This window comes from Saitoella complicata (genome assembly GCF_001661265.1).
Source record: "Saitoella complicata NRRL Y-17804 unplaced genomic scaffold SAICOscaffold_25, whole genome shotgun sequence".
NCBI lineage: Eukaryota > Fungi > Ascomycota > Saitoellomycetes > Saitoellales > Saitoellaceae > Saitoella > Saitoella complicata.
In genome coordinates, this window is record NW_017567016.1 from 202,994 (window position 1) to 230,761 (window position 27,768).

Here is a 27,768-nt window from a genome sequence, read left to right on the forward strand (position 1 = left end):
TGCGTCCCACCTCACGATTGCACTGTCGACCTGTGCTGACACGGATATAGCGAGATCGTGTTTTACTCGAGGCGGTTGAGGCCATCATTCGGATGTGTTGCGCCGAGCATAAAAAGTCATGCTCCGCGTTGCTCAAGGAGATGCATAAAGGCGGAATGGCGCAAATTGTGAGCAGAGGGAGAGAGGTTAAAGGGACTGATCCTTGGGACGCGGTGGAGGACGGAAACGCCTGTTTCTTGAAACTATGATGGTATCTAGGGTATGCGACATAATGCGTGACTACCACGTTATGTCGGTTGCGGGAATTTTCGTCGCACTCTGAGACCTCCAAGCTGAAGCAGCACGAACGCGCCGATAATATACGGGGCAATCCCGAGAATCGCAGCGTATGTCGCTGCCAGACGGGACTGCACAGCACGACGTGCACACAGCTTGCAACCCGGCGTTTTGCTCTGCTGCTTGTTTGGTACGCATTGCTAGTTGAAATGCGACCCCTTCTGAGTTCTTTTTGCAAACCTGACAGACGTCCTGGTCGATAGGTTCTCGTTTCATGCAACTTATGCAGAGCCTCCTATCGACGAAAGAATCGATGTCACTTTTGTATTGGTGTCTCGTATAGCTGTCGGACCAAGATATCTGAGCCGCCTTCGGCATGTCCTTCCACCATGACGAAACATTGACTCCCATGATATTGAACACTCGTTCCAAGGGCGGTATAATCGTCCTCTCTATGTAGTATTGATGATCAAGACGCAGCTCTGGATTGGATATCATCTCTTCGGGCGATACAGCTTTATCGACGATCCTTGAACCGGGTGCGCCTGCAACAACCACGTAAGGAACACGTTCACCATACTGGGGCTCAGCTCGAGCGTCCTCGGCCATCTTTCGGGCACTGATGACAGCGCCTGGCGGCGGAACACCATTTTCACTGTACGTGCCCATCTTCACTTCCTTGGCAAATGTGAAATCCTGTATCGAAACGCGATTAGTGATGATTTTGCTACACTGCCTCTGGAAATAGCGCTTCACAGCGGATAAATTCGCGGTGCGGAACAATATCTTGAGCGATGTTTCCATCATCTTTTGAATTGCCGGTATACCATCCCGTCTGACAGTTTCAATACCCTTGGCATCGAATTCCGGCTCCTGAGCGTTACGGTGTTCATACTTGAAGCCCACGTAACGCTTTTTCGCCAAGAGAACGGAAGGGAGATATACCTTCTCGAATTTCAGCTTGACAGGGGGAGGGTTCATAGCAGTGATGGTATCTGCTATGGCATACCCGATATCAAAAGCCTCATCCTTCGTGCGTCCAGGGAGATGCACGAACAAACTGTCGGTGTCGCCATAAACCACTTCTGCGCCCCACTCACGAGTACTATGGATAACCTCTATAGCTTTCTCCAGCGTTTCCCTTCCGGATTGAACGATACTGTCAGCAATCTCGGCGCAAGGCATTCTTCCAGAGAAAGACGCAGAAGTGTATCCATATGTTACGTTAGCCAAGAGTTTCAGTGCTAGTTGGCGGTTGTTCAAGAGTTTCTGGAGCTCTTTATCGTCCTTATGTAGCTTCATGCTATCCTTAACCATGATTCGAGTGTCAAGGAGTTCTGACAGCATTTTGGCGAGTAGCGACTTTCTCAACGACGGCTTCGCGTATACGAAACCATTAGGTGCAACTAGGTATTGTGTTAGCAGGGAAGGACAAATCATCGATAAAGGTGCATACCAGTTACATCATCCGCCAGGAGCTCAAGTAACCCAGGCGGAAGTTTATGATCCAAAAATCCCATCTTGTTCTCACCTCTCCAGGTTTCGACTCTTCCCAAACATGTTGAGTAACAATAGTTGTAAGCGATAACAATGGATGGGTACAGGGACTGAAAGTCCAGCACGATAACAGGATCTGAATAGAACTTCGCCTGAGGTTCCATAACCAGAGGAATACATTCCAGGGCATTCTGTGATCCGACTTGTTTGCGTGTCGGTGATATCAGCATATAGCTCTCCGGCTTAGCAATGCGAAACATCGATGACTCGACTTTGAACTGTGAACCTCGCGAGAAGACGGAGTAGAAGTCTACTCCTAGAACACGAGCCTGTTCACTAGTTCGTTCAACAAGTTCTTGCTTCCGCAGAATGTCCAGATTGAGCTGCACCCGAGACAGGTAATAATCGAGGACCCGCGCTCGTCTACTCGGGCTGGAGCTCGTGTACCAAGTGCTCAGGTCGGCATTGCTGTAATGAGGAATCCGACGATGAAGCAAATGAAACGTGATATTCTCCAAGGTGTACTGCTGTAAGTTCAGTTCAGCACGCATCGCACGCCATATATTTATCACATGCCTCCCAGTCACTCGGATCGCAGACGCATGGTTGAACCCCCAACGATCGTTATCCTTTCCGAATCGACCATGCGACTCTTCTCGCACACGTGAGAATTCATTGCAGAGATTGAAATCATACGCCAGACGCGCCCTCTCGATCAGATAACCCCAGGACGAACTCTGTACCTCAAATCCCGCAAGGATATCAGGATCCGAATTCCGAACGAGATCAATCAGATAGTTGACGACATCAAGCTCAGTCTCAACAGCGGTGCCTTCATGAGCCTGTAACGAGAACCTCGCAGATGTGATATCACTGTCAGATACAGTAACTGCACCGAGCGTAACATCACATTCAGCTCGCCCGGCAGCTTGCGAGGCAGAAGTACGCTGTAAACACCAAATCACTGCAGCAACCTCATCTTTCTTCGGATCAGGATGATTCCCAGCACGTGTATTCACATGTATCTCCAAAGACAAGACACTTTGTGTCTGTGGCTGCAACATTCGTGCGTTCGCAGGGCCTGGAGTATACTTCGCTCCGAATGGATTCTTTTGCGTGGGTCCTTCAACCTGGGAAATGCCGTGTTCCGGTTTCCGGGTGACTGTGAACCCAATACTTCGAGAACTCAGCCACGCCACCGCATCTCGCCGACTGACAGGCGGCTTGCCGTACATCCAAAGCGAACTACGCGGCTTGTCCAAAGCATTCCGAGCAGAGCTACTGTCCGCAAGGGCACTATACGGCGTCTCGAAGTAGTCCAGATAATTCATAGTATCACCCTTGATGACGAATTCCTTGCCAGCGTACTCCCGTGCACCTGGTTCAACATCCGAGATGTTTCCCCAATGAGGCTGAGTGTACACGACCCTAGGTAGATCATACTCATCGCACGTCGAAAGCAACATCTCAGATGTCGGAGGCCGTTGACGGTATAGCGCAATTGAAGGAATAGAAAGGCTAGTTGCAAGGTGACGAACGGCAGCATGCTCAGCCGATGAAGTGCACGATCCGCCTTCAACACTTACGCCATTGGATGATCGAGGAACTGACGTCTGTGAATGACGTCGAGCGGAGTGTTTCGTTTGCTTGGATATAGGCGACGAGAAAGAACCTAGATCGCCGCCGTTTTCAGTCTTCAGACGCTTATGATCAATCAAGCGAGAGGGCGTTGCATCCTCTGAATCTCCTGATTGCATAGCATCCAAAACCCGCTTACGGCGCTTGTAGGGTGTGTCGGCCGCGTCCTCCAAACCATCGACCAATTGTTCTGCCTCATTTATCTGTTGTAAGTCTCGCCCTTCATCAAGGCCCACGCCTTCATCTTCTTCCTCCCCATCCCCTACGTTCTCATCCTCCTTTGCAACCCAATCGTTTGGGTCATCTGCGTCTTCCAGTTGCTCCATCGCCATAATAGCGATCTCATCAACCTCTGCCTCCGAATGTCCAGACATTCGAATCCAGGACTCATCAGTAGCAAGTTCGCGCGCTTGAGATGAAGCAGCACCAACATTTACATCGCTCCCATTTCCGATCCCATTTGCATCAAGCTCTTCCGGATCCGGTCCCTCCTGCAAAAACATATCCTTCACACTCTCAAACGCGGTCTGCACAAGACTTTCGAACGGCGTGGGTTTAACCCACGTCCCAAACCTCGGCCTAACCCCACCCAACCTCCCCCTCTCCTCCCTCATCCTAACCTCCAACGCCTCCCAATACTCCTCCTCATGCACCCATCCCTTATCCCTTACCCTCTCCTCCCCCACACTCGGTGTAGGAATAGTACTCGGCATACCCTTTGCGCTTCGTCTGTTTTGCTCGTCTTGCCAGAGTTCGCGCATGGAGTGAACGAGTTGGGAGGTGGGGTCGTAGGGGTTGAGTCGTTCGGTGAAGTCGTGGTGAAGGGGGCGGGGGAGGACCCAGGTGCGGTTGATGATTGCGGATGCTTGGATGTCGATTTCAAGTTCGGAGTATGAGAGGCGGGAGAAGGAGGCGGATGGTTGAACGAGGGTTGATGGGACGGTATCTGTGTTGTAGAGGAGCTGGGAGGAGTCACCCTCAGATACTTGCTCCTGACCATCGCTCTCTGGTGGTTCGGGAAGCGGCTGACGAAATCCCACCGCCTTAAGCTTCATAAACCCACACCCGTACAAATTGTAATCAATCATGAACTGCAACAGGTACGGTATATGAGCCTCATAAGGCTGCAACACCCTCTTCATAATCATCCCACGAGCGAGCAATTCCGTAAGTCTGGTCATGTAACCGGGCGAAAGCATGTAGATCTTGAAATAAAACTTCCAGCCAACATTTAGGCCGTAAAAGGGTACACCCTTGACGAGGGTGATTCGCGCAACGTAGATATTCTTCACGTCGTCCGGATTCCGGCGGAATGAAAGACACATAGCCCGATTGATACTCGTATGAAGTCGATGAATCTCCGTTTGAACTAAAGCCCCAACATTAGCCAACCCCCCCTACACAAAGAATCACCCCGAAACCTACCAGTATCCGGCACCAAACTCCCCGTGTACTCAACATACAGATACGGATACACCCCGTGCACATGTGCCATAACCTTCTGTCCACCCTCCGTTGTCCCAAAAATGCGAATGATGGGAACTTTGGGATATACGACTGTCGGCGGATCATGGCCGCTGTGGTTTCGATCGAGAGGACCTGGGGGGTTTTGGTATGAGTCGATGTTGTCGAGGGTGAAGCGGAACGGGAGACGCATGTCGCAAAGCCGGGACTGACTGACAAGCTCGGTTGCTGGATTGGAATGAACAGCTGCTCCGGATCACCGGCTACATCGGGTCTCCTAACAGCTCGCGGGGGGGAGGGGGGGGCGACTTTGTTTGTACGCGACCGCGCATGCCCGCAGCCAGCAGCATGGGCCTGCAACCTGATTAAGGGGCGGTTTTCCGGGATCTTGTTGGACGGTGCGTGATAAGGATTACCAGACGACCAACAGCGGGGCCATGGGCGTACCATTTCACTTCCGGCCAACCTCACTACTCCACTTAAAATAGTTACACCTCCATTCCCGATTAACCTCCCCCTTTGGCCTCTCCCCATTATCATACCCCGGCCCCACAGGTCTCGAACAAATCCAGAATCTCCTGCCCATATTCGGGCCAGGTTTTTTGGAGGTGAGTTCGGTGCAGGGCTCGTTATGGGTCGTGCAGAGGGGGGCAGTGGGTTTGGTGAAGAGGGTGGACCAGGAGGAGCGGGTGGTTTCGGGTTGGATTATGGCGTAGTCGGCTTCAGTTATCGTGCCGCTTGGTTTCGCTTCTGCTAGGGTTTTGGGTGGATCGCAAATATCCACACAGTCGAGATTGGCCGGGGCTTCCGTAGCCACTATGGTCGCTTGCGTGCTCTTGCTAACTTTCACGGGTGGATCACTCTGCTGAACCGCTGGCGCCGGCGCCTTCGCCGTGAAAAAGCCCCTTAAGCTCTTCTGCCCAGGCGAAGCATCCTTTGTAATCTTCGGAATCTTCGTTGTTTTCTTCGTCTCGCCCGCGTTAGAACCTAATGCATCGGAGGCAGCCCTCTTCAGCGGCGCCGCTGCTTGAAATGTAGCGTTGGAAGGTACGCTCTCCGCCGCAGCAACAGGACTCGCATTTCCTGAGCAAGCCGATGATGCCCCTTTCGCAAATAAATCTTTCAGGCTCTGCCGACCCTTGAAATCCCCAGTATTCTTTGCGCAGAGTTGTGGTGGTGGAGGTGGTGGTGCGACCCTCACGTTCTGCACGAACGTCCCTTGTGGGTTAACCAGATCCAGCAACCACCTTTGTTCTTTCTCCTCTTCGTTTGATTCTGGTAGTAGTTCGTGCTTGAAATCAGCATACACAGGACAATGATCCGAGCCCATGACGTCCGGTCGAATATCAGCGTGCGAGGACCAATGTGCGAGACCGGGTGATGTGAGCACGTAGTCAATTCGTGCACCGTAGTTGTTCGGACGGGAGTTTAAACGTGTGTTCCAGCATGTGAACATACCCTCCCTCTCCGGGTTGAATTTGCGGCACAAATCCTCCAGTAGCCGCGGTGCTTCCTCCGCCTCCTCATTATCGTCCAACGATGGCGGAGGTCCCACCAATCGTGTCATCCATAACCGCCCAAAGTCATTAACCCACTCCTCATCCTTACACAACTTCGCTCCCTCAGCCGTATCCATCCCACTCCGACACACATTCAAATCACCCACCACAACAACCTCTCTCCCTTCCTCCCTCAAACACTTCACACGATCCTCCACAGCCTTCAAGTAAGCTCGCCGAAATTCGCGGCCTTCGTCGGTTGCGCCAGAGTTGGCGGGACAGTAGAGGCCGATGAAGACGAAGAGGTTGAAGTCGAGGATGACGGCGCGGCCTTCTGAGTCCAGAGTGGCCGGGGGCATGGTGTAGGCTGAGTCTGGTGGGTAGCCGCCTGTGTTCATTAGCCACCGTGTCGCACGAGAAGGAAGAAATGGAGAGGCAGGATACCTATTGCGTTGGTGGAGTCCATATACATCCTGTCCTTATCCCAGATCATCCCCAAGCGCCCCGTAACCCCCTCCTCCGCCTTCACCGGCACACATCTCTCCCGTCTCACATAGACCACAACCCCACTATACCCCTTCTTCTGCCTCGGTAGCGAGAAAAACGCGTCATAGCCCTCGACGGCGACCATATCGATCGTCAAGTCCTTCATCTGGATCTTGGTTTCTTGAAGGCAGATGATGTCGGCGTCGAGGTGGTCGAGGAGGAGTTTGTAAGATTTCGACATGGAGTTGAAGGGGGCGTAGGCGAAGGGATTGCGGATCCCGTTTACGTTCCATGACAATATCCTCATCGTGCCCCGTAACAGATCTCGCCGATAAAATGTTTGTGTCTACGTTACGTTGCGTTACGTTCCGTTCCCGGCAAACGCGCGGCGACCTCACCGCGCCTTGACCAGCACCCTGCCGAGCCTCCAAAGCTTGGCCCTGCTTGACGAGCGAATCCACCCTCGCCTACAAGTATACCCGCAGAGGCCGAGCAGCCCCCCTTTCACCTCCATACCCTCTTTCCACCATTCATGGGAAAACCTATATCCTTCATACGCTACGGGCTTCTGGGCTCAACGACTTTGATTGCGAGGGCTGTTAGTACTGTTTTTGCGACTCCGCTGCCTATCCCTACGACGCACGACAACGGGGGCGCTGCCTCTTACACCGATTACGACCATGGACAGGCGCATGTACTTGCGAAACGCGAGACGGCAAAGGGAGCCATGTTGGGAGTTTATATCATAGTTATCGCGGTCCTTGTCATCTTCTCAGGTATCATCGCAGGCTTAACGCTTGGTTTGATGACACTCGACGAAACTCAACTACAAGTCCTCGCTCGCTCGGGGAACCCAACTCAACGCCGCCACGCCGAAAAAATCCTTCCGGTCCGCAAGAATGGGCATTTGTTGCTTGTCTCTTTGTTGTTGGCCAACGTGGTCGTGAACGAGACATTGCCGATTATCACCGAAAACGCGTTCGGAGGTGGTGTTATGGCTATCGTCACTTCGACCGTCCTGATCGTCGTCTTCGCAGAGATCATCCCACAGGCGGTATGTTCCCGCTACGGTCTCGCCGTCGGCGCGTTCATGGCCTGGCCCGTCCGAATCCTCATCTGGTGTATGTTCGTCTTCTCCTACCCTATCGCAAAACTCCTGGACTACATCCTCGGCCAAAACCACGGCATGGTCTACCGCCGTTCCGAACTCGCCGAACTCCTCACTTTCCACTCACAGCAAGAACACCACGGCGGAGACTTGAACCTGGATGCGGTTACGATTATGAGGGGTGCGTTAGATTTGCATGAGAAGACTGTGGAGAACGCTATGACGCAGATTGAGGAGGTGTTTATGCTGCATATTGATACGAGGTTGGATCGGGAGACGATTGAGAAGATTGTGAAGAGTGGGCATAGTCGTGTTCCAGTGTATGATATGGTCACCGATGAGGAAGATATGCTCGACGCCGAACGCTCCCATCAACCCCTCTCACCTGAAGCCATGGGCACACGTCGCTCTATCATTGGCTGTCTTTTGGTTAAGAATTTGATTTTGCTCGATCCGGATGATTCGGTCCCGCTTCGCGAGGTTTCCATTTCGACGTTGCCGACTGTGCAGAGTGATCTTCCACTCTTCGACATACTCAATTCGTTTCAGGAGGGGAGGAGCCATATGGCCATCGTTGTCCCTGCGCCGCCGAAGCCATATGAGCCGCCTGCTGCTCAAGACGATTTGTCTCGCCGTGGGTCGCGTACGAGGAGGAGTAGTGATGCTTCTTCCACGACGGCCAATAATGTTGCCACCACTGCGCCTCCGTTGACTTGGAGTGAGGAGGAGATGAAGAAGTTGTCGCCTGTTGGTATTATCACGCTTGAGGACGTTCTGGAGGAACTGATTGGTGAGGAAATTTACGACGAGAGTGACGTCTTGCAACTCCCGCGTACTGGATTGGCCATCCCCTTGGAGTCTGGCCAACGCTTCATCCTGGCAACCGATCGTGGACGCCAACTCCGCGACCGCGACAGGAACCGTACGGTCTCCGCCGAGAGCAAGAAACCGTTGATATCGCGTACGAGGTCATTCTCGAGCCACGCAAGGAGTCTGAGCAGACCCGCGGAACGCGACTCGATGAGTGAGGTGGACACTAGGGAACGGGCGTATTCCGAGGCGAGCCGGGCTACATTTGAGATAATGCTTGGCGACGACGCAGAAGAAGGAATTCCTGCCGACGCGACCCTTGGTCAAAGTCACTCCCAGCCGTCTACAGCCGCTGCGCCAAGCATGTCCCCGAAGCATAAGCGTATCTCGAGCCTTGTCGGTACCGGGCCGGATATTACCATGACCGCTTCGGCCCCCGTGGTTGGGGATGACATACACACGAGTGAGAGTATCGAGTTGGGAAGGATCAGGAGTTCGAGTGTGGGGAAGGAGGGATGGAAGAATCGATTCAAGAGTCCCTCGTCGGCGAGTTTGTCTGTTACTGGGAGGCGGAGTCAGAGTTCTGCACGGACGCAGCAGTCTTGATGATTGATTGATTCTAGGAAGATGACATATTTTGGAGTAGTGTTTCTGCGCGCCGTTCACGTGAGTAGTTGCCGCGGTCGGCTAGCATGTGAAATCGGCCTATGTCGGAGATAAGCAGACGCTGGAGATAGGCGGATCCTCCCACGTAAAGTAGAACACGCGATGAGATGACTACATGAACCGTGCCATGTCGACGGCGGCGATAGAGGCAGCAGCATACATCCCCAGTCGGCCAGCATACATCCAGCATACATCCCCAGTCGGCCAGCATACATCCAGCATACACCCCCCAGCTCGTTAGCCAGTCATGGTCACGATGGAGATCAGATCCATGATGGCTGCTAAAGCCGACGAAAATGGCGATCAACAGCTTCCTGCTCCGACGTTGGGGTTTCTTTCGCAGTCAGCGCCTCCGGCTCTTGCGTTTTCGTTTCAGAATCGACAACTTCCTCCGCTTCCTACAAACTCGAATCAGCAGAGTACGCAGTTGCCGCCCATACAACATCTCGGGCATCCGGCGCCTGCGAGGCCGATTCCGCCTGCTATGTCCTATCCTGAACAACATTCTCAGCAATCCCATGGCCAGTATTTCAACGGTAATGCTATGTCTGAATCGCTGCCCGAACACACACTCCCACCCCATTACGACTACTCCACACATCACACCTCTCGTCCACCCCCTCATCGTCCGCACTCCTCACTTCTCGCCGGTCTCCCTTCCATGTCACCTCCCACCAGCATTCACCAATCTCAGCAACACCAAAGCTTGCTGAGAAGAGCCGACCCCGTGATCCAACAATATGACATCCTCGGCCGTCGTAAACCCAAGTCACCGCGTGAACCGCACTCGTGGTCTCCAGCACAGGATGCCTTATTGAGGAGGTTGAAGGAGAAAGAAGGCATGGGGTGGCGTGAGATCGCTTTGTATTGTACGTCCACTCCATGAATCAAAGTTTGCGATTTGGTGTTCCAGCTAACTAATGGGCGTACGCAGTTCCCGGCCGAACAAGCAACGGCTGTCAATTCCGCTGGCGAAGACTTTCAGGTGGGAAGTTGAAATCACAGCAGCCTTCTTCGTCTCTCACGCCCCTTACCCCTCTCGACCATAAACCCACATCGTCTTCATCTCACTCCTCGCATCAACCGACCTCACACCCGCTCATCCGCCGCGCATCAACTGGCACCTCTCGGAGAAGCAGTGAAGATTGCCAGTCTGTTGGTAGCTCGACGAATGGTACAACATCGCCTAGCGAAGGGTTCTTGACCCCGCCGGTGTTGGCACATCCACTCGGTGGCGTCATCCCCGGCGAAAGAAACGCAATGGGTTTTTTTGGACATGGGCAGTCGAATTTGACGGCGGGGATTAAGGCGTGGGCTGGAGTTGGTGGTGGTGCTGGCGGCATGGGTATGGGTATGGGTGGTGGACAGCAGGAGGGGACCGGGTTTGGGATGGTTCAACGGTCGACGTCTGAATCGCATCTTGCTCGTCCTGTGCAGGGCATGAGCATGCGCGGCCAACAAATCTCCGCACCCCTCGAAGTAATCGAAGGCCAAGAACTCTCGCCTCCATACCAACCATACCCTACCCCCTACTCTCACTCCAACAGTCCGCAGAAACAAGAAGTCTGGATGTCCAACAAACACCTCGCGGGAGTACACACGGACAAGAAGGAGCCAGAGGTGGGATGGACCAGGGAAGAGGATTCGGTGATTCGTACGCGGGTTAAGGATTTGAGTCGTGATGAGGTTGGGTTGTTGTTTCCGACGCGGAGTATGGATGAGATTAAGAAGAGGATGGATGTTTTGAATATGTATGGGTGCTGAGTGCGAATCTGTCAGGGCGAGCAACGTTGAAGGATATAGTAGTGATACCATTCGTTATGTTAGAGTATGGGCAGGAGCAGACACACGCAGTCTCTATGGCTTATTTGGGGAGTATGATGTCTCAGAGAAGGCGAGATAGGAGTTATGTTACAGCTATTTTAGCTTTGTGGTTCTGGTTTTTTGGGCGTATGTGTGATTGTGTTTGGAGATGGTTGCGGAGTTTTGTGTTTGGTTTTTCTTGACATATTGGCTAGTCACTTTCCGTTTCACTTGGAGGTTTAGGGTATGCGATACCTTCTTTTCTTGATCTTCGTTTCTGTTATGAATGGAGCACTTTGAAATTGACCTTGCTGCAATTGAGGGAGGTGGCTATAAAACGAACTTGAACAAGAAAGACCAGACCTACCCTATCCTACAAACGTAAAAAAGACAAGTCATCAGCAAAGCAAAAAACAGAGTCCATGATGCTCCTTAGTAACCCATCCCGCATTATCATACACTTCATCTACGGTCATCCAGGGTGGTCATACAACCCCAACCCTCATCCTCCACATCCACCTCGCAAAACGCATGTCGCTACCAACCATCTTCTCGTAACCGTTGAAAGCGCCGCAAACAGCTTTGCAGCCATCTACAACAACACATACAACAAACACAAAAAACTCGGCCCAGTAAACAACCCAAACCAGAAAAACACATTCCCCGCAACCTTCCACTCCCTAAACCACCGACTCCTCGACATCGTAATCAACGGCAACTGCAACATCTGAAACCCAAGTAGATAAAACCTGATCTTCCTCGTGATACACGCCATGACGAGTTCATGAATGCAGGAGGAGAGGAAGAAGGTCAGGAGCGTCGCACGTTTCTTGGAAAGCTTCATGTTGGAGATGGAGGAGTGGTAGACGTGCCTCAGGAGGAAGTTGTGAACGGGTTTGTTCCAGTCCCGTGCGAATTCATCCCAAGAAACCGAGTTCCACCACGTCGAGTAGAAATACCTGTCAGCCATGCAGGAAAGCTCCGCAAACACATTAAGAACACACTCAAAAATCAGATAAAACGTCAACAAATACAACGTGATGAACGGGAAGATGATATCCAACAACACCCACGGCAAATTCGCCAACTTATCCTGCACTGGCATATCGGCGGGTGGGATGACTGGTAGGACGTAGTGTTCGGAGATCATGACCATCAAGAAAAAGCAGCCGAATGTAGCGGCGGATTTTTCGAGGACGTAGGGCCAGCGGATACGTTCGGTGCGGGGGTATTCGATTTCGTAGACGAGGGAGGGGACGAGGAGGTAGTCGAGGAAGTTGGGGAGAGTGACGTTGGCTGGGTACTTGATTTTGCCGTAGACGGGGCCCGTCAACTCCTCCTCGCATCCTTCGATATCGGCCAGCAACTCGAGTTCTTGCTCGTGCTGCTCTTCCTGACTGGTGTTACCGTCTCCGTTCTGCTGGGCAGGAGTGTTAATCTCAACCCCAGAATCCGCAGAACCCCTCCTCGCACCAGTACCCTCACGCAATACCCTCAACTCAGCTTCTTGGGCCTGTTTGTGCTTGAGAACAGACGACAAATACCCGTTATGCGTCGAATAACTGTACTGCTTCATCAACATAACGAGCGCATGCAACACCAAAAACACCGTCTGAATCCAGGGCCAATCTCTTGCCCACGTAACCCCAATCGCTCCAAACAAATAGATCGTTTGCCATACATGCTGTACGATCCACCCCTCTCTATCCCAGTCGACTAGTCCGTATTGGACCAATTTGTGGAGAACAAGGCAGAAGGAGGAGGATGCGACCATGAGGAGATCGACCCAGAAGACGGCAAAGATGTCTTGCGTGAAGGTTGCGTGGAGTTGGGAGCCAAGAAAGTGGCCTGTGATGTGGTAGTTTTGGGCCAGAGTCTTCACCACCAACAACGCAAGTGACAGCCAGAACAAGGAGTAAAATCCGAGGAAGGGCGATTCGGCGGATTTTGGGTTCGTGCGGTCGAGAGCTGTCATACGTGGTTCGAAGACCAGGTCATGGAATTCCTTGCGTTTGGGGATGTTCGTCCTCGTCCTCCGACGGCGAGCGGCGGAGTCATCTTTCGAAAAGGATGAGACGGCATCTTTCGTCTTGAGTTCGATGCGGCCGGCGTCGGATTGTTTCAACTCGGCGTCGACCTTGTTTTCTCCATCTTTGTCGGAGATGCGGCGGACGTGGCCTTTGAGGGTGGTTATTTTCTCCTCTGTTTCGTTACGGCTGAACTGTGGAGAAGGATTCGATGTCCGTTCTTTTTGTTTCTCGTATTCTTTGTCATTGTATGCGGCGTCGATGACCTCCTCCGAACCCGCAGTATCACTCCTCGAGATCGTGGACTCGGTAGGGGTAGAGGTATCGTTCTCGTCCTGCTGAAGGGCAGCATCGAAGGAGGAGGTGACGGTATCCGGACAAAGTGGCTTCGCGGCCTTGCGGTCTTCCTTAAGACAGTGCCTGTACGATTCATTCCTGCGGGCTGAGAATGCTCGGGCCAGGGTCGTTGGAGCCCGGCTCATATCTTCGTACTGCTGTTAGGTGGGGTGTATGCTGTTTGCAATGGGGGATGCAGCGTTTTTATGTCAAAGTCAAAGGGCGGGATGACTTGGATGTCCGTATGCCGCTTATTCAACTTCCACGCACGGATCGTCTTCTACGGTTACGTCATTGCAGTGCGGGTACAGGGAGTGTAGCGCGATTCTCTTGTAGTGTTATTACGAGCCTTTCTTGCTACTTTTCACCTTCCAATACTCTTGACGGATGTCGCGGCTCCCCACACTGGAGCACGGCCAACGAAACGACAAGAGACCCGACGAGCAGAACACCGCAACACAATGTCGCTCTCGTACGAAGATGAAGAAATAGAGATCGATATCGAAGAAGACGAGGACGAGGACGACGACGAGGACGACGACGAAGACGCGTGGGAGGAGGAGGACGACGAGGAAGGAGAAGAAGGTGACTACGAAGATGATGAAGATCACGAGGCTGAATTCACAGAACTGGAACAAAACGACCTCCAACGACTCATGCTCCAAAACAACCCCCACATCCTCGCTCAAATCCGTAACTTCCTCGGTGGCGACCGCCGCATTGTGTTCCGGTCTTCCAACCCCCACGACTTGGCCGACGATGATGACGATGATGACGATTTCAGCCCAACACACCGCTGGCAACCAAAGCCGCATGCGGAGCCCGTCCCAGCCGGCACAAAACTCCTCAACTGCGGCGAATTCGGACCAAACCGACCCCCACCCCCAACCCGAAAACGCCGTCTCTCGACCTTCTCCACAGTCCTCGACCGTACAACTCTCCCCTCCACCTCCCCGTCTCGCAAACCCTTTCTCAGACGCTTCTTCACGCCCAACCACAATGGACGCTTGATTACGCGGCAATCGTCCCGTGCGTATAGTGGACAATTCAGCGCGGATGGATCCATCTTCTATACCTGTTCCCAGGATTTTAGAGTCAGGTTGTACGACACCCGCGACACTCGTGCCACGAAATGGCCGCTCTACAAAGTTATCAGGAGTGATACGGGACGGTGGACAATCACAGATGCCTCTCTCTCTCAGGATAACCAGTTTATCGCGTGGTCGTCTATCACCCCGATCGTGTATATCGCACCCCTTCAAGGAGTTGATGCGGTGGATGAGGGTGATCATACGCAGACTGCGTTGGATTTCTCAAATACGGGGGAGATGCATGCGGGGATCTGGTCACTCCGCTTCTCACCTAACAACAAAGAACTCATCGCCGGTGCCTCTGACTCCTCGCTCCACGTGTTCGACATCGAGGCGAATCGGGTGGTACTCTCACTCCCCGGGCATTCAGACGACGTCAACGCCGTCTCCTTCGCCGACGCCTCCTCAAACATCCTCGTTTCCGGCTCCGACGATTGTCTATTGAAAGTCTGGGACCGCCGCTCCCTCGGTATTTCCGGTACCAAAGAATCCGGTATCCTCCTCGGACACACCGAAGGCGTGACCTTCGTCGAAGGCCGCGGCGACGGCCGATACGTCCTCTCAAACTCAAAAGACCAGACGATGAAACTCTGGGATCTTCGTCGCTTGACGTCCGTAGAGAAGTTCGATGCGACGGCTCAGGTGGAGTATGCGAGACATAATGGAACTCATTTCGATTATCGGTATATGCGGTATCCGGGGCCGAGGGTGGAGAGGGTTGAGGGTGATACGTCTGTCGTCACGTACCGCGGACACTCTGTCCTCAAAACGCTGATCCGGTGTCATTTCGCGCCTGAGGGGTGCGGCGGCAAAGTTATCTCTGGAAGCGAGGACGGGAAAGTCCATATTTACAACCTCGACGGTACAGTCTCACAAATCCTCGACGTAACTGCCGGAATGCGCGACGCGGCCCGACTCCACTTCTCCTCCTCCTTCCCACCCTCCGATGACCCCCACGACGATTCTGAGATCAGAAGGGAACGGGCGAAGAGGGAGAGGTTGTGGATGGGATTTGGGAGAGCGTGTGTGAGGGATGTTAGTTGGCATCCGGATGGGGATTGTATTGCGAGCACGAGTTGGCTTGGGGAGGGGGATGCGGGTGGGGCTGTTATGGTGCATGAGTGGAGGGAGGGTGGGGGAAACGCGGATGGAGAGGAGTGGGAGGAGGTACCGGAGCTGGAGGGGGAGGAGGAGGAGGATAGTGATGAGAGTTATGTGGATGAGTAGATTTTGTGTTGGGCGGATATTGGTCAAGGGATTTCTGGAATTACTGATAGTATGGCGTTATTTGCTACGAGACTTTTCAATCGAAATGCGTTTTGTTTATTGGTGATTTGATATGGTGCAGAAAGCCCTGTCCAACCTTTTGGGTATTTAGATCCTGATCCTCCGTCTGTAACGTTTGCCCGGCCATCGCTATGAATCTCTCTCCAAAATCTCTTCGAGCTCTTGTTACTTCGGACACCTTCTTCGTAGCTTATCTCATCCGTCCCTTCCTTCAACGTACAACCCGCTTATGCAGATCCAACCCTATGTCACCTCATTAGCACAACTTCCCAGACCCTTAGATGGGAACGACATACAAGATGTTGTTGATAGGAATGTGTATCAGCTTCACAATGAACCCAATGAATCCCATCACCAAGAATCCGATTGCGACGGCCTTGGAGATCATGATGAACTCCTTCTTGTCGGGTTTAGTGCAGCGGTTGATGAACTGTTGCAGTTGTCAGTATACATGTTTTTTGAATGCGCTGGTATCCCCTGAGCTTGTGTCGTTCTGGAGTCATCGGTATCGAGCATGGGCATGGGCATGCCGGAGAGAGTGACGAGAACGGAGTAACGACAAGCGGGAGAGGGAAGAGGTTCGCACCTGACTTCCATCACGGAAAAATTCCCTAGGCACCTCAGCGAATTCCTTGATCTGGTCTGACATTGCGATTGCGTATGGTTGTTTGATTTACGTGTTGGTGTTGCGCTGGCCTCGGTTGTCGCGTTGGCGTGGCTGGTGCTGCGGTGTGGTGCGGGTTGTGCGTTGGCGCACGTGTGGGGAGCCTTGGGAGCGAGAAAGGGAGGGGGGGAAGGTTGGTTTGGAGGGGTTTCCTGGACTTTTAGGACGCTGTATTGGCAGACTGGTCGTCTCGTTCCCTATCTCAGACAACTTCAGCGAACCTCCTCCAGATTGAGAAGATGTCAGGCATTCTGGTCTTTAATCGATCAAAAATTGACCGTTGACTGGCACGCAGCTGCAACAAGCATGATGATCGCATGCAATCGCAATTGACGTGACAGCTGCTTAGACGGGAAGCAAACCAGATAAATTCTGAACTATTGACAACTACGCACCGCCCTCCCTCTTCTCATACTCCAAGTTGATCGCCTCCTCATACCTCAGCTCCGCAGCCTTCTTGTCCTCAGGCGTCTCCGTCGACAAGCTAGTGTTGAACACAGTACTCGGCCCTGATGATCCAGACGGAGCACCCGGTGTTTCGGCTGGTTTGTCGGTTGAGAGGGTGTTGTTGAACACGGTTTGGACTGTAGGCCTCGATCTCAGCACTGGCATTCTCTAGCCATCGCAGCGGGCTTCGGTCTACCTTCCTTATTCGTATCACTCATGGTGTATCACTGGAACGTTGGTATTTCCAATTGTCAAAGGTCGCCTCCCAGACTCGAGCATGTCCATTGTCATCACGCAGCTGCCGGGACGCACCCACCCCAAACCCCCCCCTGTCCTACTGCAGCGCCCAACCTTAAAATCCAACAAACAAAACACCAAAGGGTCCGAACGCAAAGAGCATTGACGACCAGTGAACTGCGATCGATGGACCCGGCATGTCGATAAATTTCTTGCCTGATGCGACTGTTCAGCATCTACGATCTTCGGTGAATATCACGTCGTTGGCGCAGTGTGTGTCGGAGCTTGCGCAGAATAGTATGTGGTTGTTCTTCTTGTCGGAGATGTATGCTGATTGATTCGGCCAGGTATTGATGCGGGTGCTACGAGTGTTGACGTCACAGTTTCCCTATCGCGGAGTTCTGTGACGGTTGCGGACAATGGCACGGGTATTCTACCGGAGGATATGGACAAGATCGGGCAGCGATACGGTATGTCATCTGCGATCCTTAGAATCCTGCTCACTGACATAACCTGCATAAAGCCACCTCAAAACTTCGGGGCTTCAACGACCTCTCCTCCATCTCCTCCTTCGGCTTCCGCGGCGAAGCCCTCGCCTCCATCGCCGCAATCTCCCTCCTAACAATCACATCCCGGCACACAACCTACCGCTCAACCCACACCGTTCGTCTCCAATCCTCATCCCGGATTTTCTCTGGCCGCGCGAGCGAGAATGAGAGTTTGCAGGGTCAGGGGACGGTTGTAAGTGTTCATGATTTGTTTTCGACGTTGCCGGTGAGGAGGAAGGCGAGGAGGTTGGCGGGGGTTGATGAGTTAGGGGAGGTTAGGAGGGCTGTTGTTGGACTTACGGTGGCAAAGCCGGATGTTGCTTTCACTTTGAGGGATGAGACTGGTGCGAAGATTCTCTCGCTGAAGAGGAAGAGGAAGGATAATAATGAGATAACGATGCTTAGACAAGCATATGGCAGAGATTTGGTGCGTGAGTGGCGGAATCTTGAAGCGAGCGCAGGCGGAGTCAGTATGCGTGGTGTCATGGGACTAAATGGTCACGGCTCGAAACAGCATCAGTACATCTACCTCAACGACCGTCTCCTACAACCCTGCGACCTCCACCGCACAGTCTCAAAGCTCTTCGCAAACTCGTCTTTCGCTGTTCACGGAACCGACGAAGACGATGCTGGCGAACGTGATTTCGATGCCCCGGCTGTCAGGAAAAGTCCGAGGAAGAATGTGGATCGGCATCCTGTGTATGTGATTAAGATTACCTGTGCGTTATCGGCTTATGATGTTTGTCTGGATCCGAGTAAGAGCGTTGTCGAGACTGAGGTGTGTTTGTTTGCTCCTTCAATAATCAATGCTGATTTCTGTTCATACAGCGACTTCCACTCATCACCACACTTCTTGCATCGATGGTGAAAGGATTCCTCGCATCACTCAACTTAGTTTCAGCAGAAAGGGATCAGGCAATGGTGGGCGAGGTGGACGAGATTGTCGATCCGTTCCGTATACCACGGAAACGTGGTGGTTTCTCGAAGCTACCGGAGTTGGAACGCCCATCTAAGATCCGAGCAGCGCGGATGGATGATAACGAGCTTCGAGGCAGGACACTGTTCAAACCCGCAATCAACAAAACGAATGCGGTCGAGGTCGTCGCGCATCCGACTGGGAGTGCGATCATCAACTGCAACGGGGACGACAATACGACGGGGGGTGAGGGGCCGAAAATGGGAATGGAATTGGTGGATTGGGTCGATCCGATGACAAACAAGAAGTATTTATTGGATACGCGGACGGGAAACACGTATAGCTCCCGTCCGGGTACCGCACGCCCACCATCTTCACGGCCAACAACATCCACCTCAAGACCGCTTACAGCATCCTCGGCAAACCCGTCCTTCGCGACGGGAGTCAAAGTGGATAGAAGCAGTCTCCGTCGAACAGGCGGTAGTGCTGGAAGAGGTTTTGCGGAGACCCTCGTCGCACGCTGGCAAAACCCCGTCTTCGGCAACACCGAGCTCGCGATCCCACAACTTTCATCCGCAGCCGTGGTCGAGACACGATCTTCACATGTCGAGATATCCCGCTATTTCTCGGCCAATACGTCGAGTTCGAAGAATGGATTTCGACTCACGAAGAAGGCGTTGGCGAGCTGTGTGGTTGTTGCGCAGGTTGATCGGAAGTTCATACTCGTGAAGATGAAGGCTGAGGATGGGGTCGAGGTGGAGGGTGAGGATGTCTTGGTTATTATTGACCAACATGCGGCGGATGAGAGGGTTCGTGTTGAGCGGTTCTTTACGGAACTATGCCAGCTTGATTCCGATCAAGAGGGGGTGAGGAGGGTGATTTTGAATAAACGGGTGGTGGTGAGGCTGAGTGGGAGGGAGGGGAGGGTGTTGGGGGTGTGGAGGGAGAGGTTGGCGTGGTGGGGAGTCATCTTGGAGGGTAAAGGGGTGAAAGACGAGGAAGAGCATGTGGAGGTTGTGTGTACGCATCTTCCGCCGTTGATTGCGGAGAGATGTGTCGCGGAACCCCGGTTATTGCAAGACCTCGTCCGAGACTATCTCTACTCCCTCGAATCATCTGGTCGCCCGCTCCGCCCACCTCCGCCCACCTCCACTTCCAGCTCCGAGGATTGGTTGACCCGCATTCGCACCTGTCCGCCAAAAATGATCGAAATGATCAACTCCCGCGCTTGCCGAAGTGCGATCATGTTCAACGATCCCTTGACTACCGAGGAATGCAGGGTCTTGGTGGAGGCATTGGCGGGGTGTGCGTTTCCGTTTCAGTGTGCGCATGGGAGGCCGAGTATGGTTCCGCTTGTTGATTTGGGTGTTAAGCAGGGAACGGAGGGTAAGTTACAGGTCGGGACTGGGAAGGATATGGGCACAGGAGGAGGGGGGAAGAAGGGGATGTTTGATCAGTGGACGAGGACGAAGGCAACTATTGCAGGGAAAGACAAGGACGATTGTGGAGGGTGTTGCCACGGGACATAAACTTGGAGTATGGAGTTTTCTTTTGAGGTCAGCATATCATCTATACCACTATTAATTTGCCCCCTGCGCGTTCATTTCTCGTCACCGTACATGATACCGGTATAGCCGTCGGCCCCAGAGCCTCCATGTGCCGCTTCCGGGAAGGCCGGCTTCACCACCAACCACCAATCCTTCGTTCTGTCCATTTGATCTGACCAACCAACAACAACGAGTAACGCTGCGTCCAGCAATATGCCTCTCACATTACCTCCCGACGACGCTGATCAACAGCATTCACCCTCCCTAACCGCCAAGACCGGCCGCTTCATGGCCACGACTACCGCTCGGATACAGTCTTTGGTAGTGGGACTTCTGAGTCCCATACGTGCCATGAACTGGAAACAACGGATCTTCTTCGCGTTGTTCTTTGGTACGGCAGCGACGTTGACCGTCTCGTTCTTGGTCTGGAATAAGGAGATCTTGGCATTTATCGAGCCTTATGGACAGCGAATCAGGTATGTTGTCCTTGTGTCCTTTCTCTTTTTCCAATTTATTAACCGAGTGAATGCAACAGAGAGCACCCTTTCGGCTGGATCATCCCATTCGTATTAATCGTGATCGCGTCATTTCCCCCACTCCTCGGCTTCTCCTCAACCCTAACCTTCGCCGGCTTCCTCTACGGCTTCCCCTATGCTTGGTTCCTCGTCGTCCCCGCCCTAACCCTCGGCTCAACCCTCGCATTCCTCATCTGTCGTGCGTTCTTCCGAAACTGGATGACCAAACAGGCGGGGAGCGATAGGAGGTTCATGGCGCTTTGTGCGGTGTTGGAACATGAGGGGTTGAGATTGTTGTGTTTGATCCGGTGGTGTCCATTTCCGTTTAGTTTGAGTAATGGGGCGATGAGTACCGTGCCGACCGTGTCCGCGAAACACTTTGCGATCGCGACGCTGGTCTCCTCGCCCAAGTACCTCATCCATGTTTTCATTGGGAGTAGGTTGGCGCATTTGGCAGCGGAACCGGAGGCGGATGATAAGACGAAGATGATCAATTACGCGTCCATTGTGGTTGGGTCACTCATGGGGTCGCTCACGGGGTATATTATTTACAAGCGGACATCGCACCGTGCGGCCGAGTTGGAGCAAGAAGCCAAGGCGAGGGCGGATGTGGAGGGGAGGACTGTTGAGGATGCGTATAGAGATTCTGTGGATGGGGGTGTGGAGGGAGGTGATGGGGCAAATCCGTTTGTGGGGAGGTATAGGGATGAGGAGGAGAGTGTGGAAGGTGTCAGTCTCAGGACTAGCACCGAAGATCCTGTGGAGGATGATATGGTGTCGACGAGGGCATAGAAGGATACAGGGCTCACGCGACACTGGAGTTTGATTGTTTGAGGTGATGATGTCATCTCTTTTGTATGATTAGCGGTTCATGATGGGTCTTGATCATTCCACACCCCATTTTCTTCATTTCACACCCCAGCGCCAACAAAAAACTCAGGATATCTCGCCAACCGCAAATCGGATCTCGGAGGGTAGAGATTGTATAGACTGATAAAAGTCCCCTGAATCCGTTCCCACCTTCAAATTCGGATTTGAAGGTTCCTGGGAGAAGATACCAACTGTTTCTCACCTCTCAGCCCGGCGCTGCGGCTGGTGTGGCACAGCGCATATATGCATAAATCTGCACATCACATCTCAGCAGTATTTGGCAGAGTACAGCAGCTGGTGGAGTGAAATCTGCGAGTCAAAGGTATCAGGATATTCACAAAGTTACTCTCTATCTCTCTACGCTCTTACCGTATTCCCAAGTTCAATGGCTGTTGAGATATCTTTGAAATTGTGAGTGCGCCGGGGTGTGAAATGAAGATTTAGGGGTGTGGAATGATCAGGACCCGTTCATGATTGGGACGCTGAATGGGGGTAGTCAATCCTCTACAAAAAATAATCGCTTAAGTTTTAATCGCGCGGTTGCCATGGCTACTATGCATAAACATCGATTACTTTTATACCAGAACGACGAGCAGGGTCGTAAAAATTAATCGCTTAAAAAATAATCGCCTACGGGCGAGCGGATGCGCCCAATTAGGAAATTCATGCAGATATCACTCAGGGTCTGCGCATGATCTGCGTAGCTGCCTCGAGGGAGACTCACCACCATGGATATTTACTTACCATTCCCAAATGCCTCAAAAGAGCCTCAAACGACAACTGCACAACGCAATCATTCGTTATCGACAGTCCAGAGACGCTGAATTGCCGTCTAGCCCACCGTCAATCTCGGACCATTTCAATAGCTTAGAAAATGCTGCTACGGATCAACTTGACCTCGACGAATGCTCGTACTACAGAATGAATCGAGAAGATTTTCATTTCGTCCTCGGTCTGATCGAGACCAACCCGGTGTTCTACAACAACAGTGCTTGTGAACAAGCATCAGTAAGGTATCAGCTGGCTTGTATCCTCTTTCGATTCGGCACACAAGGTTCTACTAGTTCATCATTGTCGAAAACGGCTGACTTGTTTGGAATCGGTAAGGGCACCCTAACCGTGTTCACTCGACGTGTTTGCCTTGCTTTATCATCATTATACGAAGATTACGTCAAATGGCCGAACCCCAACGAGCGGGAGACTATTGCAAAAAGGATCGAGTAATCCAGCGCTGGGTTGTTTGAGGGAGTAGTCGGTATTGTCGATGGGACCCTGTTTCCCTTTGCCTGGATGCCAAAACTCGACAAACGGCGACGTCTGGACTACCTCTGTCAGCGCAAAAAGCAGGTAGGTCACTCTATAGAACCTTATCAAGCATTTAACGGCAACGGCTTACCCATGTTATTCAGTACGGCCTTCAGGCAACCATTGTTTGTGATGATCAGCGTCTTATAAGACATTTTAATTGTTCTCTACCTGGTTCCCAACATGATTCAACTGCCTACAAGGATTTACCGCTGCACCTAGATCCAGAGGCATACTTCGGTCCCACCGAATACCTGCTTGCGGACTCAGCATACAGCAATACCATGTCAGTTGTCACCCCCTTCAAGCAGAATCAAGGTTACACGGCCCAGAAAGCTGGATTCAACCGTGAAGTTTCCCATATAAGGGTCACGGTTGAGCATACCATTGGAGAGTTGAAAGCTCGTTTCGGGTCGTTACAGTGCCTTCCCATGACCGTTTCTGAAGGAACCAATGAAGGTCTGTTTCGATGGATCGCATCTTGCATTGTCCTGGCCAATATACTCAATCTCCGCGAATCCGCGGACATTGACGAATCATGGTTGGTAAATGTAAACGTGGACCTCGAGGGAGATCACCCCGATGATATACGTGCGCATTTAGATCGAAACCGCGCTCGAGCGCGCCCTCGAATGTGCCGTACTGACCTTTTCAGCAAATACCGTGAGGATATGGAGACTTTTGATACAAAGGTTGGGAATCGAGCTGACCACTGAGCGCATGGGAAATGAACACACCAAATGCAGTATTTACACTTATATTTCAATCCTCTATCGTCAATTTACCTATTTACAGCAGTCTAAGCATTCACCAACCAAACATCGACAACCCAACCAACTCCGTACTCCTCAAAAACCGTGGGAAAAACCCTTCGGACGGGAATAATTCCTCGGGCATGGGGTATTATCCACGGCGAATGGAAGGAGACTCTAAAGGCTCATAGTCCGAGGATATCTCGAGGCAATCGTCGTCATCAATCGCTTTCATGGAGTTCTGCATGGGCGAAACCTTGGTTTTCGCCGCCTTAGTTTTCGCCATTGTCGAAAGGCCCAAGGAGTTCATATAATCTGCCAGTGTGATGCCTTGTTCATGTAACTTGAGCTCTGAATACATCTGAAGCTGCTTCATCCTAAACTCATGCTCCTTTTCTATGCGCAGAGAGATGATCCTCCCACTGGTCTCTGCTTCCGTCGCTGCTCGGCGGGACCTGTATTTCTCCTTCTCTCTTTCGAGTGAAGCAATATAAGCCTCTTGCTTCATACGGCGCAGAGCTGCGGCTGTTTCCTTCTGGTCCAGTAACTGTTCGACTTCTTGGCACTCCCTTTGGGCTGGGGAGTAGGTGCATTGTGTTTTCGAGTGATGTTGACTGGTTGGGACTCATTCTGGCTGCCTGAATCATCCTTGGAGCCTTCACCCGAGTCACCGTCTTCGTCATTTTCTGCGCCAGAACTGGTACCACCCTGGGAATTGGGAAACACTGTAAAGCCTGTAGAAGTGATGCCACTGATAGGTGTGACCTTGGGTCGGGTTCCAAAGATTGCCTTGAATTCATCATACCAAGGGCAGATCTCGAGGCATTGTTCAATAAGGGTTTGATGCTCGGTGTCACCTGAACCGGTCGAGTTCTCATGCGCATAAGCCTTTTTGAACTGCATAGCGAAGTGCTGGATACAATTTTTGACCTTAGGGTAGGGTTCCAGTCCCATAGCCAGCAAGTCCGTCCCCAACCCTTTTTTTGATGGTTGGATTGCGATAAGAGTCATAAGCCTCATGGTCACGAATATAGCATTCAGCGAGCTTGTTTTCACGATGGCCCTTCCATTTGATGCGTCCAGAGGCTGAGTTGGCTGGTATGGCTGGGCTTGGTATGTTTATCAAGGGCGGGAGTGTGGATTGGGGTAGGGAAACAGGGGTTCCTGGCTGCTGCGCGTAATGTGAGGGTGCCGGTGTAAGCGGACCACCATAATTGGTCGTAGGGACCGGTAATCCGGTCGAAAACCAGCCTGGATTCATTGGGTTGTTCGTTATGCGTCGCGTTTTGGAGTTGCGGTTTTATGCACGGTGGACCGTGCATTGCATGCTGCACGTGAGCGGGAGCTAACCGCCTACTGAAAAAATAATCCGTCTATGTTTTGTAAGGGTTTGTCAGACCTTAGCGTATTATCCTCTGGATTATAATCTGATTCGCTGTAAATTTTGTAGAGGATTGACTACCCCCAATGTCACAACTCTATGAGAAACGGTACTACACGCGTTTTGAGGACATCTATCGATTCCTAAGAGTCTGATCTATCGACTTCTACCCTGAAATCGCCCTCCCAAGCCTTGTCTATGAAGATGGGGGGGTTCATGAAACTATCCCCGCGCAGATAGGCGGTAAAATGCGCCGCGTCAAGAATTTTGCACACAGCAGTATCAATGACAGAAAGCACTCATATACAGTACTCTCTCCAACCATTCCGCATGACAAAAAGTCTCCGATACGTCTGTTCGACCTTGCCAGATCCATACACTCATAATCAGTAGCACCTCACGCGCATCCGGGCCCAACCATGACGCAACAACCCGCAGCGACATCGACATCCACCACTGGTACCATGGTCATCTCCTCCTGTAACGTAGTCAAGACAGACTGTGCCGCCTGCCACTATGATTGCATTTTCGGTGCGCCATTGTCCAACTTAAAGCTCTCCAGGTAGCGGGGAGTACGGACAAGGACGAGTCCTAGCATTTTGTGAATATCATGATAGTATCAGATTTCCGAGGGTGTCGTTTACCCATCATCCTCCAACAACGCAAACTCATCCTCCAACTCCCCCTCCCTTGTCGGCTCCTCCGAATCCTGCAGTTCCTGGCTCTGCTCCATCATGCCCAAACTCCTCATTAACTCATTTACCCTCTCATCCAACTTCTTCCTCGTTTTCGTTCCTCCTTCTTCACCGTTTTCTCCTTCCTCTTCCTCCTCATCATCATCGCCTTCGGCATCGGCTTCTTCTTCAGGATCGACAGATTCTTCGTCATCTTCCTCCGGTGCATTCAACTCAGTAAGGAACTCCGCATCACTCATAACCCGCGGTGGGTCACCATTGAGCGCAACCAGTTTCGCCCTCATGATTCTCCTCACCTTTTTCCAGACTCCGCCCCTGAACCAGCCACTCCTCTCCCTCAGCGTCTCCCTCAAATCCCGCTCCCCGCGCTCAATGATATCTTTCAACAAAGGATCCGTGACGTCACAGACCTGGTAAGCACGGACGGGCGTGGACAGTTGGTGTCCAGTAAAACGGTAATCCGGATACCCTTTCCCGGATTCGTTCCGGCCTTCCGTGACCACCTTCACATTCGACACCCCAGCCTTCCTGCCAAGCATGAAGAACAAACACTGATATTTCGCAAATTCTGGAGAGGTACGGGGGTCGATGCCGTATGCGCAGTACGTATCTCGCCATGGTCCAGATTTCCAGATGTAGCAGACGTGTGCGAGACAATTCTTCAGGCTCGGTAGATAGTCAGGATTATACATTCCCATCTCCCTCCTCAGTCCCCATCGTGTCCATAACGGCCTTTCCCGGAACAATTGTCTCAGTTTCGCGATGACGGCCATTTCTAGCGTCGAGGGCTTCTTGAGCGCGCGGGAGGGCTCGGTGGGGACACTGGGGATGTCGTAAGTGACGGTAATGTTGAAGAGTTTCGGTGCGCGGTTTTTGTTGATGATTTGTACGGGTCCGTTGGGGGGTTTGAATTTTATGGAGGCGGGGTTGGCTTTGTAATGGTAGTTCGCGGGTACGTAATCTCTTGACCACAATGGCGGTGGTTGCATATCCCAGGGTTCCGAAGCGAGGTCTGCGGGGTCTGGTTGGGGTTTGTAGGAGATGATGCGCTCGAGTGACATCGACTCCATTCGCGCACCAAAGTCTTGTTGGAAGGGTGAGTCGCCGGTGCAGATTTGGAAATCTGCGAGATCACGGAAACGGGCGGTTCGTTCGATTACGCCGATTGCTTCGATTTTGTGGATGTCGCCTTTTTGGGTGGGGGGTGCGGACTTGAGTTTGCGGCGGGTTATGCGGATGAGGATGTTTTGGACTGATTGGTCAATGCCGGCGATGGGGTGGCTGTAGTGGTCGTCTGGACGCATGCGCAGTTCGAGGAGGGGTTTTATGGACATGTTTGGTGCGTGGGGTTCTGTGTGAATTTCCTCTGCGGTTGCAAAGACAAACTGTTTGCCCATCTTGTTAGCCAAAAACATCGGTGCTTCGACTGAAAACGTGCAAACCTTGTCTATTCCTTTCTGCCCACCCAATGTTTTGATTGCTTTGTCGATATTGGTGATCTTGGAAGCGGGATGCTCAACTGAGTACAGCGTCCCTGAAGGAATGATATGTCGAGGAGCAAGGCCAGCACGAGGGTCCACTGTTGAAGCACGAGATGATGCCGCACGGGGTTGACCATTGATTCCTTGTCGTGAAGCAGGCCGTGCCGAAGCTTGCGCTGCTGCTTGCACGCCGTCCATGCCTGGCATCTCCGCTCAGTTCAGATGTTGTTTGACTGAGTTGGTGTTTGGTTACGATCCCGTTATCGATATCGAGAGGGCGGGCCCGGAAGCGTTTCCGAACGCACTCCTCTCTTCATGAATCCAGCCAGGTATTCTCATTGAGCCATATCAAAACTGTTGCTGGAGCTGTCAATGTATTTTCCCCACGTCCGCCCACCCTGCAATTTCGCTCCCCCCCCCCC

At 52.3% G+C, this 27,768-nt stretch overlaps 13 protein-coding genes across 13 annotated transcripts; 6 read left to right on the plus strand and 7 right to left on the minus strand.

The window, feature by feature from the left end:
- Positions 1–279: 279 nt before the first annotated feature.
- SAICODRAFT_61405 (uncharacterized protein) lies at positions 280–5,068 on the minus strand (the record flags this gene model as incomplete). The annotated part of the gene is made up of 3 exons (XM_019169841.1): positions 280–1,682; positions 1,733–4,780; positions 4,837–5,068. The coding sequence occupies 3 exons, from the start codon at positions 5,066–5,068 to the stop codon at positions 280–282; spliced, it is 4,683 nt and encodes a 1,560-aa protein (XP_019021700.1).
- A 258-nt stretch (positions 5,069–5,326) lies between these two features.
- On the minus strand, positions 5,327–7,167 carry SAICODRAFT_27531 (DNase I-like protein; the record flags this gene model as incomplete). The annotated part of the gene is made up of 2 exons (XM_019167040.1): positions 5,327–6,762; positions 6,819–7,167. The coding sequence occupies 2 exons, from the start codon at positions 7,165–7,167 to the stop codon at positions 5,327–5,329; spliced, it is 1,785 nt and encodes a 594-aa protein (XP_019021701.1).
- Positions 7,168–7,340: 173 nt separating this feature from the next.
- Positions 7,341–8,787, plus strand: SAICODRAFT_97033 (DUF21-domain-containing protein; the record flags this gene model as incomplete). Its single annotated transcript, XM_019172079.1, has 2 exons — positions 7,341–8,544; positions 8,704–8,787. Coding segments are annotated over exons 1-2 (1,236 nt in total), but the record flags the coding sequence as incomplete, so codon positions are not given.
- A 754-nt stretch (positions 8,788–9,541) lies between these two features.
- Positions 9,542–10,444, plus strand: SAICODRAFT_170958 (uncharacterized protein). Its single transcript, XM_019165751.1, has one exon. The coding sequence runs from the start codon at positions 9,692–9,694 to the stop codon at positions 10,328–10,330; it is 639 nt and encodes a 212-aa protein (XP_019021703.1). The 5' UTR covers positions 9,542–9,691; the 3' UTR covers positions 10,331–10,444.
- Positions 10,445–11,552: 1,108 nt separating this feature from the next.
- Positions 11,553–13,756, minus strand: SAICODRAFT_67679 (MBOAT-domain-containing protein; the record flags this gene model as incomplete). The annotated part of the gene is made up of 2 exons (XM_019170331.1): positions 11,553–13,305; positions 13,462–13,756. The coding sequence occupies 2 exons, from the start codon at positions 13,754–13,756 to the stop codon at positions 11,840–11,842; spliced, it is 1,761 nt and encodes a 586-aa protein (XP_019021704.1). The 3' UTR covers positions 11,553–11,839.
- A 509-nt stretch (positions 13,757–14,265) lies between these two features.
- On the plus strand, positions 14,266–16,034 carry SAICODRAFT_97039 (WD40 repeat-like protein; the record flags this gene model as incomplete). Its single annotated transcript, XM_019172080.1, has 1 exon — positions 14,266–16,034. A coding segment is annotated over one exon (1,663 nt), but the record flags the coding sequence as incomplete, so codon positions are not given.
- Positions 16,035–16,210: 176 nt separating this feature from the next.
- SAICODRAFT_31875 (protein translocase SEC6) lies at positions 16,211–17,093 on the minus strand. The gene is made up of 3 exons (XM_019168036.1): positions 16,575–17,093; positions 16,285–16,418; positions 16,211–16,231 (listed from the first exon to the last, which is right to left on the minus strand). The coding sequence occupies exons 1-3, from the start codon at positions 16,635–16,637 to the stop codon at positions 16,216–16,218; spliced, it is 213 nt and encodes a 70-aa protein (XP_019021706.1). The 5' UTR covers positions 16,638–17,093; the 3' UTR covers positions 16,211–16,215.
- An 84-nt stretch (positions 17,094–17,177) lies between these two features.
- SAICODRAFT_73368 (uncharacterized protein) lies at positions 17,178–20,395 on the plus strand. Its single transcript, XM_019170849.1, has 4 exons — positions 17,178–17,633; positions 17,684–17,806; positions 17,860–18,662; positions 18,713–20,395. The coding sequence occupies exons 1-4, from the start codon at positions 17,534–17,536 to the stop codon at positions 20,327–20,329; spliced, it is 2,643 nt and encodes an 880-aa protein (XP_019021707.1). The 5' UTR covers positions 17,178–17,533; the 3' UTR covers positions 20,330–20,395.
- A 171-nt stretch (positions 20,396–20,566) lies between these two features.
- On the plus strand, positions 20,567–21,700 carry SAICODRAFT_97047 (uncharacterized protein). Its single transcript, XM_019172081.1, has 2 exons — positions 20,567–20,823; positions 20,883–21,700. The coding sequence occupies exons 1-2, from the start codon at positions 20,636–20,638 to the stop codon at positions 21,652–21,654; spliced, it is 960 nt and encodes a 319-aa protein (XP_019021708.1). The 5' UTR covers positions 20,567–20,635; the 3' UTR covers positions 21,655–21,700.
- A 1,768-nt stretch (positions 21,701–23,468) lies between these two features.
- Positions 23,469–23,898, plus strand: SAICODRAFT_31877 (uncharacterized protein; the record flags this gene model as incomplete). The annotated part of the gene is made up of 1 exon (XM_019168037.1): positions 23,469–23,898. The coding sequence occupies one exon, from the start codon at positions 23,469–23,471 to the stop codon at positions 23,751–23,753; it is 285 nt and encodes a 94-aa protein (XP_019021709.1). The 3' UTR covers positions 23,754–23,898.
- Positions 23,798–24,159, minus strand: SAICODRAFT_31878 (uncharacterized protein). Its single transcript, XM_019168038.1, is given in 2 exon segments — positions 23,798–24,060; positions 24,073–24,159. 2 exon segments carry the CDS (start codon positions 24,148–24,150, stop codon positions 23,941–23,943), a joined length of 198 nt encoding a protein of 65 aa, XP_019021710.1. The 5' UTR covers positions 24,151–24,159; the 3' UTR covers positions 23,798–23,940.
- A 134-nt stretch (positions 24,160–24,293) lies between these two features.
- On the minus strand, positions 24,294–24,809 carry SAICODRAFT_9866 (uncharacterized protein; the record flags this gene model as incomplete). Its single annotated transcript, XM_019172163.1, has 1 exon — positions 24,294–24,809. One exon carries the CDS (start codon positions 24,807–24,809, stop codon positions 24,294–24,296), a length of 516 nt encoding a protein of 171 aa, XP_019021711.1.
- A 1,001-nt stretch (positions 24,810–25,810) lies between these two features.
- On the minus strand, positions 25,811–27,553 carry SAICODRAFT_9867 (uncharacterized protein; the record flags this gene model as incomplete). The annotated part of the gene is made up of 2 exons (XM_019172164.1): positions 25,811–27,250; positions 27,308–27,553. 2 exons carry the CDS (start codon positions 27,551–27,553, stop codon positions 25,811–25,813), a joined length of 1,686 nt encoding a protein of 561 aa, XP_019021712.1.
- Between the last annotated feature and the right edge of the window lie 215 nt (positions 27,554–27,768).